Below are 13,225 nucleotides of genomic sequence, written 5' to 3'. Positions count from 1 at the left end.
AAAGTTATTGCAAATAGTCACAGAGCGTAGAAAGAGAAACCTGAAAGTAACAACAAGAATATGTCAAAAGATTCACAACGCTTCAAGTGTGTTCTAATTTGGTCGCTTTTGCTCATTGGCGTTTTTTGAGTTTATAAAAATCAAGGATAGATGGGGGGGATGACTCTTCAATACAACCAGAACGGAGCCAGTCACCGATGCCAACAGCAGTTGGAAACATCCGAAGACGGTAAGCTTCTGCCCAGTGACCACGCACAAATGCCGTCAGTCGCTGGGGCACATGCTCCTGCCCCGCCAAGTCAGGTCACACACACTTGATCCAGATAGCACACAGGGTTAGGGTCAAACCTAACACTTGCTTGTGCTATCAAGCTTTTAAGATTACCATTCTCATGGCTTGAGTACTAGAACTAGGTAGACTAGTTCTAGGCTTGCCTGGCAACCAGGAGAGGCCTCTTTCAGTTTTGCATTTTCTATCATTACCATCAAATAAGACATGAAAAAGGGTCATCTGGACCCCAAGCGTTATCCTTTTTTTTGCTCTGCCACATACCCCTTCATTTTCAGTGGCGGTTACTCCAATCCGGACTGGCATATCATAAGCCATACGAGGAGATAATATCATCCGGATATTCTCTCTTCGCCCATGGTATCTCGTACTCTACCAAAAAAATCACACATTCCAAAAGCCTGCGCCGCGCCTAGTGCAAATGTCATGTTGGAAGGAAAGTGGGAATAACCTTACTCCTCGTCACCGATCTGTTGTGGAAATCTCCGTATTAGTACCGAAAGTGCACAAAAGAAAGAAACCAAAAAGCAACAAGCATGAAAAAAAAGCCATAGTTAAATGCAGCGAGTGGAATCAGGCTTACCTTTGGCGCCAGGTAGAATCGCAAGTAGCTGCTGCCGGAAAGGTTGTACTCGACCAGGAGGGGAACCTCTGCAGACAGGCAAATCTTGACCTGGCCGGATAATGCCGAGGCTTTGCAGAAGTTGACCAGGTACTTGAGCGAAAAAGTCAAGCTAACGGGCTCGGTCAACTCAATTTCAATGTTCTCGGTCGGCTTCTCTACGTTGGTGTGGCTGCGGAGCGTTACGGCACCGCTGCCAATGTCACCGTTGCAAGAGAACTTGATCCCATCCTTGGTAGCATCTATGGTGACTATTTACCCAACGACGCGCGCACTTGTTAGCAACCGGGTGTTTCCATACCCATCCTATTACGTTTACATACCAGAATCCGACATGGCCAGCAGATCGGTGCAGATGCGGCGAAACTCGGCGCTGGGCATGGTCACCGTGGCGGCGTAGTCCGTGTCAGGGATACCCAGGTGCTCCTGGTCAATGTCCATGAGCTTCAGGTCGTACTCGCTGATGCGGTCGTTCTCGGAGCTCTCGAAGCTCAGATTCAGGGTATCAGGTGCATCCTCGGCCTTGACGGTCAGGATGTCCTCATTCTGCGCCGCGCGCAGCACCTTGGTCAGCGACGTCAGGTTGACGCCCAGCGCGATGTTGCGGTCGCACCGGTATGGCGAGAAGGTCTCGGCCTTCAGCATCATGGACACCAGGGCGACGTGCGAGTTGTCCATGGCTTGCAGGGCGATTCCAGAGTCATTGCAGTCGAAATTGCAGTCTTGGACCAGGTCCTTGATCGCATCGACAACCTATGTTTTTGTTGCAAACACATTGTCAGATTTGTTTGTAGTCATTATTGGAGAGGTTTAGGCCGGGTGGCAGGCGATGTGACTAGAACTATGCTGACCTTCTTGAGAATGCTAGCCTGCTCTAAGCGTGCCTCTAACATGGCTGCGGTTTAATGTGCTTTTTGTTGTTTTAGCCAAGGTCAGAAAAACGTTGTTTGTTGCTGCAGTAGCCCGCCTCAACTCAAAGTGAGGGGTGAAACGGATGCGGGGATTGTACATACTGAAATAGGTATTATGAAGAATGAATAAATGGATTCTATGTCGGGTCTGGTTGGAATATTGTGAATGAAAGAGTTGTTTGCGTATGGGTATAATGTTGGGTTGTTCTGTTCACACAAAAAAAAGTATTACTCGCCAGATGTTTAGAGATGGTTGCTGAGGGGAACCAGATCGCGACATAAGCTGGGCGAAAATCGAAGGCTGTCGACACGAAGCGCGTTCAAGACGCGTCGACGTCTTAATTGAATCCCCACCGGACGCGGGGTACCCAGGCATGAATTCCAGCCCGGTCAGTCTGAAATATGATTGGCATAACTCAATATACAGTCCAGTCACGTGCACTCACTTACAGAGTACACCTGCTAATGTTCCAAGGTTGTTATCTGTGGGACCTTGAATCTAATTACTACAACATCCCTACCTAGGCAACCGTCAATAACGATGCCACGATTAGCATAAAGTAAGATTAATCAAACAAGTGGACAACCAGGGACCCTCGTGATGCCTGGGATTAAGACTAATAAGTATATGCTGTTCTAGCGCTGGGTGTTATCTATTATGTATCCGTTATGTGTGTGTTATGTATCGAGATATCCTTTCGATCAGCTCTTTTGTGCTCCTGCGAGCCATGACTGTCTTGGGTCGGGATTTCCATAGTCCCCTAGTTGTAATCCGATGAAGTGTATGTTGACCAAGAAGGAAAAACAAAAAGAAAAGAAAAAGCCAAGTAAAAGAGCGACTGTCCCTTTGGGTGAAGCGATGCCAAATATTACGTATGAAGCAATTATGTTCAAGCAACTCAATCACGCCCAAAAAAAGAGATCCAAGAAACCAAACATCGAATAAAAGCAAAAAAAGAAGAAGGAAAAAAAACTCCTTGCAATGCCCCAATGTCGTTGCACGTCGTCAAAGTCGTCCAAAAAGTATGTTGTGAATGCGCAGTGTCGTTTGTCAAGCGAGGAGAAAATCCTGAAACGATGCCGTGGAGAATCCTCAGAGTGAGGTTCTGCCCAGAGAGGCCGATTTGCGATGCTGAGCCCCGCTCTTCTGTTCGTTTTTGACATTGAGCACGGTCTCGAGCTCCCGCAGCATGAACCGGCCGTTCTCCAAGCTTTTTCTCGACTCGGCCTTCTTCTCTCGGTCTGCCTTCATCTTGGCCAGCCTCTCCTCTCTCGTGAGGAGACTGCGCGGTCGCGGCATGGCGATGGCCTCAAATACTTCAGCTTCGGGAGAGCCCTCCTTGCGGTTAGGACAGGGCGACCCACCACCGCCGTTGAGGGCCTCGAGAGCCTCAGCGACGCCTCCTTCGTCGACCGTAGTAAGGCCACTGAGGGAAATCGTCGGCGATAGGAGTAGGTTGCTTATAGATGACAACCGCTTCTCGTTTCGATCGATGCCGGAAGCCAGGGCGGCTCTTCCCTCCTCCCAGGCCTGAGTGAGCATCTTGAGATCTTGCCCGATCGAGTCGTACTGAGACATGAGACTTGGGCCAATCTCTGAAACATCCTCTGCTTCGTTCAAAGCGCGATCTGACTCCTCCCTCAATAACGTCATCTTGGCCTGCAAGCCACGGATGCCAGACGACAGAGAATCCAGCTTTCTCATCTGCGAGCGCCATCTCTCCCGCCCGGGCGAGAGGGGCAATTTGGGTGTCGGGATGACCGGGAACGCTGTAAAGATTATTAGCGGTATGCTCCTAGCAGCTTGGCCTTCCATGAGAGGGTAAGGCTTACACTCCTCATCCTGTAGGATATCCGCCACGCGCATGTAGGATACGCTCGTGGCCTCATTCAGGTTCCTTAAGCCTTCAACAACTGTTGTCCATCGTAGAAAGTCCGTGTTGTCCCCGGTCACCTCTAGAGCAAGCAAAGCACACAGCAACATCTTCCGCAGCGTGTAGAGACGAGCCGCGGCGACCTTGAAACTGTGCAGCGATTCCATGTCCTCCATAGACTCCGCAGAGAAGCCCTGTAGTGCATCGGCGATGTCAAGGTCGCTCAGGTCGTATACATCGTGGTACTTCTCCAGGTCGGTTTCGGCAGCGAATTTCTTGACAACTTCCATGGTCTGCTTGTATTCGGGAATGCAGTGCGCAAAGCAGGCCTTGAGTGCCTTTCGCAGTCTCATGCACCGTCTGGTTTGGCTCTTCTCATCCATGCGGCTGACCGGAGGCAGAGGAGCGCTTCTGTCGGACTGATTAGCATGCGTCCGCCCCACGTTTGTTGGATCGGTAACACTCACATCCTGTAGCCCCGGGACACGAGCTCTACCTCTTGGATCAGGGAAACCGCAGCGCTGATGGCGCCGTCAAAGTGCTGAGACGTGGAAACGAATGTGTTGAGCTCGGTCAATGTCTTTTCCCGCAGATACTTCTGCCACCTGTGTCGTATGAAGAAATGACCGACCAGGGCGAACAGCAACAGCACGACCAGACCAACCACGAATTTCTGCTTGGTCAAGTGGGAGAGTCCACCGGCCCGGAGCCAGCTAATGATCCAGGCGAGGGCGAAGGCGCCAGCAACGGTCAAGACGAGTCCTTGTCCAACGACAGGAGTACCGGCATCTTCCCCTGACAGCTGCTGCTGTCCCTGTCCGGACAAGGCATGTTGCGCTCCCAGTATAGAGTGACCGCTGAGCAATTGAGAAGCGACGACGGTATAGCGGAACTGCTCGATAAACTTGGCGTTATCCGCTCGATCAATCCGTGATGCGACCGCAGTCTATCCCACAGGGTTAGCAGCTATGATCTCCCCACACATGTTTGTTTGGTCTGAAGCGTCTCACCGAATAACGGTTCCGAAGGGCCGTTGGTAGCGTGTAGCTCCTTGGAATCTGGACTTGCAAGGGGTCCGGCTTCTGGCGGAAGCGCTTCTTGACTACGGGTAATCCACCGGGGGCAAACGATGGCGCAGGAGGGCTGGGTGGCGGCGTATCGGCATTGTATTCGGGCTCGGCGGGCGGTGTCCATGTACCGGATCGGGGTGGTTCCTCGGCTTCGTCTTCAGGTATAACTGTCAGTATTGTGAACAAACGTGAGACGACCGATGGCATTGTTGTGCTTGCTGGTGTAGTTCAGAGCTGTCGATCTCCCGCATGTGCATTTCCCAAGGCTGGAAAAACGGGACGTCCTGTGGCTGCGGCGAAGAGGAAGCAACTCACCATTCAAATATGCAGCCAACGGGCTCTCGTCAAAAATAACAGTCTCCATGTAGAAGATATGTTATATTAAGACGATTCTGACACGGTTGGGTTGGAGTTTGCGAAGAGGTTACCTTATTACAAATCTCTCCATCTGGGGGGGCGTGGGAAACTTGACTGGTAGGGATGGTCAAGTAAAGTGAGGGACGGTCGACGCAACGCAGGCGATGTTCGGTTGGCAGGTGCCTTTTGATGATTCGGCACAAAGACGGCTGAACGCCACGGCAACAGAAACAAAAGTTACACGATGGCCTCTGTCAGGTACTAGCCTCGTAGCACTTTGTTTGCGACAGTATCTAGTATTAGAGACGTCGGTGGCGTCTGGGGGCGGGCGGGAGGGAAAGGGGGAGGGTAAAACAACTAATATCGGTGGATTAGTTGCCTCAAACCCAAAAGGATATGCTTTTCCGTCCGGTCTGCTGGGCCTCTCTCGTTCTCGCGCAGACAAGATTACGTCGTAAAAGCAGTGAGAGAGGAAAGGCCACAGCGCTCTCCCCCCAAAACAGGCCTGTCTTCTTTGTGGGCGAAGGCCGGGATTGTTGCTATGACGGTTTTAAATTAAAATGTCGGCAAGGGATCTAATCTAGGTCTCCCGTGGTTTCCGCCCATGTCCCCCCAATCGACCCCTTGTCTGGGAAGGGGTTTTGTAATAATAACTTTGGGCCGTAGAATACTTAGTAAGAGCTCTTTTTTTAGAGGAACTCCTCAAATGCTTGTGGGGATTACCGACGATGGCTTTGTGACCCTTCCCTCGTGGTTTGCAACTTTCACGTGTGACCCGACTCGAAAGCAAATTGCTTTGTCCCACACCCCTTGATAGGTTGACTCTTGTTCTGTTTCCCCTCTCCAACAAAAGAAATCCGTATTAAGTAAGCATTCGGTTGGTATCACAAGCAATCTGGGGGGAGCTCCTCATCATTGTGGGTCCGATAGAGAACCAAAAACATTATTACCTACCTAACTAAGGTAGGTAGGTACCTAGGTATACAGTACCTCCAGTACAAAGAGGCCCCTGGACCAAGCGACGATTGCGTACTTTGGAGTGCATTGACATCGCGAAATTACGCCTCTTTCCCAACGAACGAAGCTCCCGACGCTCTCGCCGAGCACCGAAGACACAGACAGGGTAGTCGAAACACAGCGCCTTTTTTCCTTTTTTTTCCCCCTTCCAAGATGCCTTCGGAGCGCGACTACCAGATCGCACCAATTGTGCAGGAGTCGGTGATGCACAACACCAAGGTTCGTTTAGGACAACCTTTTCTCCGTTTGCGCCGGGCTGCCAGCCCAAGCGCCTCGCCTGAACCTCTCTCAACCTCTGTAATAATAAAGCTAACATAACCCGAATGCAAAAACAAAAACAACAACGATAAACAGATCGTCTCCAACGTACAAACCTTGACCGCATCCTTGTTCGGAGTCGCCGCCGGAATCCTTGGGCTCGAATCGTACTCCGGATTCCTGTTCTACATCCTCTTCAGCTTTCTCACGACCGCGATATTCTACGTCTTCCGCGTCGCCCCCACTTCACTCTCCGCCGGCAAGGGCTTCCTCGATTCCAGTCGATACTTCAGGGGCCCTTTTGACCTTTGGACGGGTGGTTTGTTTGGCGGGCTGGCGGGTTTCATTTTGACGTGGACGCTATTCTACGGCCTTGTGAGGGCATGAGAGAGTAAAAAGCTGCTTGCTTCAGTATTTGCATTGCTTGGGAGTCAAGGCGTTTGGGCGGAACGGAGTATCGACTTCAAATCTGGGGGTTTTTTCTTTCCTTTCTTGAATCAGTCCTGTTACACAATCTGGGTTTTTACAGATGGGGAGGAGAAACTTGGAGTAAAAGCAAACACGTGTTTTAACGAAAACGAAAAGTCTACGGAATTCTCTACTACCGGCCACGTACGTTGTCCAACTGCCAACTCGATTCATGCCCCATCCTCCCGCTCGTCTCTTCCGCGCTGGTTCTCAACATGATTATAGCTGCTACGCAGCCATGAACCAAAATCGTCCCATCTTGCCAGATGCTAGTCCACCACTTCCACTACGGTACCTACAAACCCCTCCAGGCCAGAGCTTTCAGGCCGACTTCCCTCTAGAATCACAATGCGTGAGCCAAGCTCTATCCACTCCCTGTTGTTCAGCAATTCGAGACGAATCTCTACGTTTTTGTGGACCAAAGACTGGTCACCTTGCGTCTCCATGTCATCATGCCCATTGTTGAAACCAAATACATCATCATCATCGTCCTCACGAGGAGATGCACCGCCATAGGGGCCTATGCTTCCAGAGCTTTCAAACACCCTCAAAACTCTTGCTGTGGCCCGGACGCTGGCGACATAGATGTTTACTAGGTTACCGGCAGAAAGAGTGGCTGCTTCTGGACCAGGAAAGACTGCAGTGAGACCGCTGGCGGCCTGCAACGAGATGTCTCCGTCGAGCATGTGCTTGCTCGGGATGGCCAGAACCATCCCTTTCCTGATCTTGGGAGCAACCGGAGGCACTGTTTCAAATAAGCTGTCCTCCATCCGGGGTTCCTTCTGCGGATCGATGACAAGCCCGACAGTGCCAGCTTGTCCTGCTTCAAGCTTGAGGACAGGAAGGCGTAAGTTGCGCAGACTGACGACACGGGCGGTATGCCACTCCCCCTTGATTGTGGACGCCGAAACGGGAGTGCGCGTCGCGAAGCGGTTCAGTTCCGCCGCCGAAGGATGTGTCAAGGACACCCCATAGCTGGCAGGGGAATGTCGGCCCTCCGGTGGGGCATAGCCTTTGTTGTCATCCTCATCCGATGGGAATGGGCCAAGCACGACCTGATCTCCAACAGATATGGTTCCAAACCGAAGATAACCTGCGACAACGGTTCCAAGGTCCGCTTGGTCGTTGGCGCTTCCGCCCAAAGATGCGTGAGATGCCGGTAGGCTGAACTCGACCTCTATGTGGAAGAGACTCGCGGGTTGTTCCGGGTTCAAAGCCGGCCCGGTCAAGTCCTGGGAAGTAGGCACAGCAGGTAACGGCAACGTCTTCAAGAGCGCATGGACTAGCCCGATGCCAGCGCCGTTCACCGCGCTAGTCAACACGATAGGGACGGTACTAAGCAAGTCACCACTGGCATACATTTCCCCCATGGCTTTCTTCACGCTATCCAAGTCTTCATCAGATATTTGAGCAGCGTCAAGGTTGCTCGACCGCCCTGGGTGAAGGAGCCGAGGCGTCCTATTGGCCTGTTTGATACTAGTGAGAACTTTGCTCAATATCTTTTGTAGACCGGGTTTGGTGCCTTTATCAACTTTGGTGATGACGATGGCTAGAGGCAGCTCAAGCTTGAGACAGAGCTCGAGATGCGCTTTGGCCAAATCGATTCCACTCGTTGAGTACTCGGTTCCATCTTGCGTAGGCGTATTGAGGCCAGTGACGACAGATATACCCTCATCATCGTCTGCGGCCAAGCAAAGTAGAGTCCAGTGAGGTGCCCAGCCCACGATCCCGCGAAGGATTGTCCGTCGGTACCGTGGGTGGCCAGCGGAATCAGACACAAACACCAGGCGCCCGTCTCCGGTGAAGTCGTGAATCCCAATCCAGGACTCGATATTCCCATTATCATAATTGATGACCTCATTGTCTCTGTAGCCAATAAGCTCTTGGGCCACTGAGCTGGTGACACCTGATGCAAGTTCGTGTCGGTGCCGCAACAAGCTGAGTCTACTTTTTCCATGGCCGTTGTCCAGTGTACCGGTGGACAACGTGCCAAGCAAGGTCGACTTACCGGAGGTTGTTGGCCCGGTTAGCGTCACTCTCAGCTGTTCGGTAGCGGATGGGCCATCGCTCGGTGTCGGATCCGATTTGGCCGCATCCTGATGAGCAGAACCGTTGGAGTGGCCATTGCACTCGATGCGTTCGGTAGATCCTTTGTTTGGAGTCACGAGAGCCTCGGCGACCCATAGGTCCTCTCGATGGGCGGCTTTAGATGGTGAATCATCCACCCACTCACACTCACCAACAACAACACGCCTCAGAATCTCAACCACGCATCCTAAGCTGGCCGCCATAATCCGTAAGTTGGCGAAACTTTCATCCAACTCATCCTTGGTGAGGCCGACGAGGGTACCATCGTCAGCCACGCCAATCTCATAGAGGGCACCCCTGGACTCTTCAAGACCCGGAAGGGGTTTCCCAGGCTTGATCGACACAGTTGAAGAAGTAAAATCGTCTGCAAGCTGTGGGATCACCACCTCCTGGCTGGTCGAAGCATGATAAGGCGAAGACTGACGCAACCTCCAGAAAAGCTGGGTAGTAAGTTGCAGCAGACGTGCCTGGCGCGTCTGAGCAGATGTAGAAACACTGGCAGCACGATGTCTGAGCGCCTTTGGCTCGGCAGGAGTTGGACGAGGCAGTTGGGAACCGGCAACACGGTTGGTAGTACTCATGTACCGGAACTTGCGCCTCTGCCGAAGGAGTAGATGCAGTTTATACTCTGTCGGCCCTTCCTGAGGTTCAGCTTCCAGCTTGGTAACTCCATAATCCGAGAGGAGCCCTGATGCGGTGGGGCCGGCGGGGACCGGCGAAGACTCGCGCGATTTCCCCGGATCTGCGGACTGGAGCCAAGGAGACGAAACCCGTGGGGGGTCAGGGTCGTACGTGAAGACTGACATGTTCGAGACTGAACAATGATGCGGTGTCTTGAGTTCAAGATCCGCAGTGACCGGCGTTGACGTCTTGTTGACAGCTCCTTGCTATCTCTCTCTCTCTCTCTCAAACGAGACAACAAACTGGCGGGGGAAGTGCTAGCTACTATGGATGATAGATAATTCGAGATCGCTCAGTGTTGATGCCGCGATAATGTTATTGCATCGCCTAAAGACATAAAAAGGTGCTGGGATATATGTAATCTAGGGATCATCGTGATTCCCAAGCGAAAAGAGTATATAACCTGCTCAAGGGCAGATAACAAGATAAAGACCTGCTTGAGTTTTAGGTCGAGTTTGTGTGCCAAAATTGTTTTCTCTAATGATGAGGAAGGTACTGTCACAAAGGTAACAGTTTTACAAGGTGACCTTAACAATCAATGTTGAGCATTCTCTTTGGTGCCAATGAGAGACAATGCTTGAGCAGTTTGGAAGGGGAGGTTTTTTGCTTTATGTCGGTGGAAGCTGAAGCGGTTCTTGCCTCTTGACGCTACCTTGTGGTGTGACTAATTAAAGTCGAATAGAGTCGCAAAGTAGCGGAGTGACTGTTACACCTTTTGCTGGTGTCTTTCCAATTTCGTGTCGAGGTGGAGTCATGGCGGGTCCTGATCTCAACCCTTCAACCAATGCTATGTACCCATTAATGCCAGGTAAACCTCACACTCCAATTCAACAGTGCAAACACTATTTCAAAATTGAATCTGTCACAATGTCTTCGATACCTCAGGCTACCATGTCCAGCATTCCATTTCTCTGCGCCTACAGTACTGCGCCCAGCTTTTTGAGTTGATATCCTCACCAGCTACCATATTAGCAGTAACGGACGGACTGTTGTTGAGTCTGCAATACTTCAGATCTTGGGTCGATGGAGTCAGATGATCCAGTTCACCTTTGGCCGTTCAGGGTCTTTCCCATCATGGACATACCATGTACTGTACGTAGTAAGAGCCAGTAAGTTCGGGGTGACGTTGCCCGCGCTGTGGCACAATGCAAATCCAGCCACTGGAGAAACACGGAGTCGAATATCTCGAGGCCAGGTCAAATTTCACCAATGCTCCAAATCCAAGTGGGAAATCTGGATGAATAAAAAATGCTACGATCAATTTATAAAAAAAAAAGTTGAGAGAATATAAAATGAATGAAATAACCATAAAAATAAAAAGAATCAACGAAACGTATGTACTTTATTTACAATGTGGTGGTGGTGTGGCGTCAGTTATTGAGGCGAAGCACTCCCTGTTCAGGCTGCCTCCGCAAATGCCCAAGCCGGCAGTAGTGTAGCTGACAGGCCAAGCAAGCCAAGGCATCTAGGATGGCCCCTCGCACTTAAAGCGGTCGCTCCACACAGCGTTTGTCCCCTCAATCCTCAAACAAGCGACGATTCAACTTGCAACAAAGGGATGCCAAGGGCCATTTTGCCTTTTCTTTTTCCTTCAACATCTTGACCAGGTTTTCGATCTTTTTTCTTGACCATTTCCATTTAACTTCAAGTGACACTGTCTTCTTATTCTTTGTCCTTTGATAGACAACACCATACATTGCTGACGACGCTGACGCTGGTTCGTTTCTCTCTCACGCCGCGAGGGCACGCTCGTCGACAAAGTACACCACAATGAAGAAATTCTTAGGAAGGAAGGACAAGAGTCCCAAACCTCCAACCGAAAACCCGTATGCCCAAGAACCGGCAAACGATCCCTATGCTGCCTACCCGAATGCCGCTCCCAAGTCTCAGGTCAGACCGCCTGGCGGATTGCCTGCTGGGCCGGGTGGTGGGCTACCGAGCGGACCACGTGGGGGTTTACCCAGCGGGCCTGCACGCGGAAACTCGATGAACTCTGTGAACTCGATGAGCTCAACTAGCACGGCTCCTCCTCCATACCAAACGCAGCAGCAGCAACAGCCTCCGCAACAGTCATCGGGCTACGGCAACGAGCGTTACGGAGCCTCGGGCGGCTACGGATCCTCCAACCGGTACGGCAACGATAACGGCGGTGGCGGCGGTGGTGGTGGATACGAATCTTCGGCCGGTCGCCGCGGCCCCGGTGGCTATGGTGGTCTTGGCCGGACCGACGCTATGGACGACCAGGCAGGCAAGGAGGCCCTATTTGGCGGAGGCAAAGAGCGAGTGCAAAATGCGCCCCGCGGTCCCAATGGGAATGCTGGTGGCTATGGGGCTTCGGCAGGCGGCTACGGGGCATCAAACGGCGGCTATGGAGCAGGCAACCAAGGCTCGACCGGGAACAAATATGGAGGTTATGGCGAGGACCGGGAGCTTACCGAGGAGGAACGCATCAAGCTCGAAGAGCGCGACCTCGCGAGGCAAATCGACCAAGAGAGAGATGCCACTGTTGATACGGGACACAGAATCTTGGGCATCATCAACAGCACCATCGAGACGGCCAACGGCACAATGCAAAACATGGCACAACAGGACGAGCGGCTGCGCAACACGGAGCGTAACCTTGACTTGGCCAGGATTCACAACCGTACTGCAGAGGAGCGAACCAAGGAGCTCAAGCACTACAACCGCAGTTTGTGGAACCCAGGGAACCCCTTCATGTCCAAGTCCAAGCAGGAACAACGCGAGCGGAAGCATCTTGAGAATACCCAGAAGGATCGAGAGCTTCGCGAAGCCACGCGCGCGGACGCATACGAGTCGCAGGCTCAGTATGAGCGCGATCTCAAGGATATTGAGACGAATATGGCCAACCGCCGAGCCCTTGGCCTGTCTTCGTCGGAGAAGGCGGCGAGCAACAACAAGTTTGTGTTCGACGAGTCGGATGAGGAGGACGATAACCCTGAGAACATGGCCCTGCGCGCAGACCGCCGGGCGAAGGAGGACGAGATCAACAACAATATCATGCCTCAGATGGAAGCGGGTGTGGCCACGCTCAATAGAATTGCACGAAGCTTTGCACCGCGCATTGAGGAATCCAACCAGCTCATCGGCAGGCTCCAGACGAAGGTAAGTCACAATCTAGCGCGACAGATACTCGGGGTTGCTGTGAGAGGATGGCATGCTAACGTAATCTACAGAGCGACGGTGTCAGTGACGGTGTTGAAAGGAACAAGCAGCAGCTGGACCGCATCTACAAAAAGGGTTAAGCAACTGGCTGATGAGGGGCGAACTGGTAGAGAATGCATGTGTGTCGATGACAATGAGCTGCTTTTGTCTTTTATAGTCTTTGGCTGCGCCGTTAAGGACAGATATATTGGGTATTTCAATTTTTTTCTGCATAATCAGACAGATTCCCTGCTGAATTCTTACACTGGTCAGGGAGCTCTACTGATGAATTCCCCTGTGGGTGCGATGTGTTGATGGTTACCTAGATACCTAATCGGGATCAGGATTAGAATCAATTGATGACAGCTGAAACCTATTGCCATCTTTGTCTTGTATCAGTGAATTAGGTGTTTTGTACATGTTCTTAA

The 13,225-nt window shown here is 51.7% G+C and overlaps 5 protein-coding genes across 5 annotated transcripts; 2 read left to right on the top strand and 3 right to left on the bottom strand.

Annotated features, from left to right (window-relative positions):
• Nucleotides 1–396: 396 nt before the first annotated feature.
• PgNI_08825 (uncharacterized protein) lies at nt 397–2,108 on the bottom strand. Its single transcript, XM_031128815.1, has 5 exons — nt 1,925–2,108; nt 1,763–1,821; nt 1,235–1,664; nt 873–1,162; nt 397–759 (listed from the first exon to the last, which is right to left on the bottom strand). Exons 2-5 carry the CDS (start codon nt 1,802–1,804, stop codon nt 742–744), a joined length of 780 nt encoding a protein of 259 aa, XP_030979008.1. The 5' UTR covers nt 1,805–1,821; nt 1,925–2,108; the 3' UTR covers nt 397–741.
• A 324-nt stretch (nt 2,109–2,432) lies between these two features.
• On the bottom strand, nt 2,433–5,437 carry PgNI_08824 (uncharacterized protein). The gene is made up of 5 exons (XM_031128814.1): nt 5,082–5,437; nt 4,707–4,933; nt 4,164–4,642; nt 3,656–4,107; nt 2,433–3,592 (listed from the first exon to the last, which is right to left on the bottom strand). Exons 1-5 carry the CDS (start codon nt 5,128–5,130, stop codon nt 2,916–2,918), a joined length of 1,884 nt encoding a protein of 627 aa, XP_030979009.1. The 5' UTR covers nt 5,131–5,437; the 3' UTR covers nt 2,433–2,915.
• Nucleotides 5,438–6,086: 649 nt separating this feature from the next.
• PgNI_08822 (uncharacterized protein) lies at nt 6,087–10,180 on the top strand. The gene is made up of 2 exons (XM_031128812.1): nt 6,087–6,359; nt 6,495–10,180. The coding sequence occupies exons 1-2, from the start codon at nt 6,294–6,296 to the stop codon at nt 6,783–6,785; spliced, it is 357 nt and encodes a 118-aa protein (XP_030978696.1). The 5' UTR covers nt 6,087–6,293; the 3' UTR covers nt 6,786–10,180.
• On the bottom strand, nt 7,136–9,760 carry PgNI_08823 (uncharacterized protein; the record flags this gene model as incomplete). The annotated part of the gene is made up of 1 exon (XM_031128813.1): nt 7,136–9,760. The coding sequence occupies one exon, from the start codon at nt 9,758–9,760 to the stop codon at nt 7,136–7,138; it is 2,625 nt and encodes an 874-aa protein (XP_030978695.1).
• Nucleotides 10,181–11,150: 970 nt separating the features above from the next.
• On the top strand, nt 11,151–13,173 carry PgNI_08821 (uncharacterized protein). The gene is made up of 2 exons (XM_031128811.1): nt 11,151–12,758; nt 12,830–13,173. The coding sequence occupies exons 1-2, from the start codon at nt 11,406–11,408 to the stop codon at nt 12,896–12,898; spliced, it is 1,422 nt and encodes a 473-aa protein (XP_030978676.1). The 5' UTR covers nt 11,151–11,405; the 3' UTR covers nt 12,899–13,173.
• Nucleotides 13,174–13,225: the final 52 nt, after the last annotated feature.

Source organism: Pyricularia grisea (genome assembly GCF_004355905.1).
Source record: "Pyricularia grisea strain NI907 chromosome V map unlocalized Pyricularia_grisea_NI907_Scaffold_6, whole genome shotgun sequence".
NCBI classification, from domain to species: domain Eukaryota; kingdom Fungi; phylum Ascomycota; class Sordariomycetes; order Magnaporthales; family Pyriculariaceae; genus Pyricularia; species Pyricularia grisea.
The sequence above is the reverse complement of the archived record's forward strand: the minus strand, read 5'-3'. Positions and strand labels throughout refer to the sequence as shown.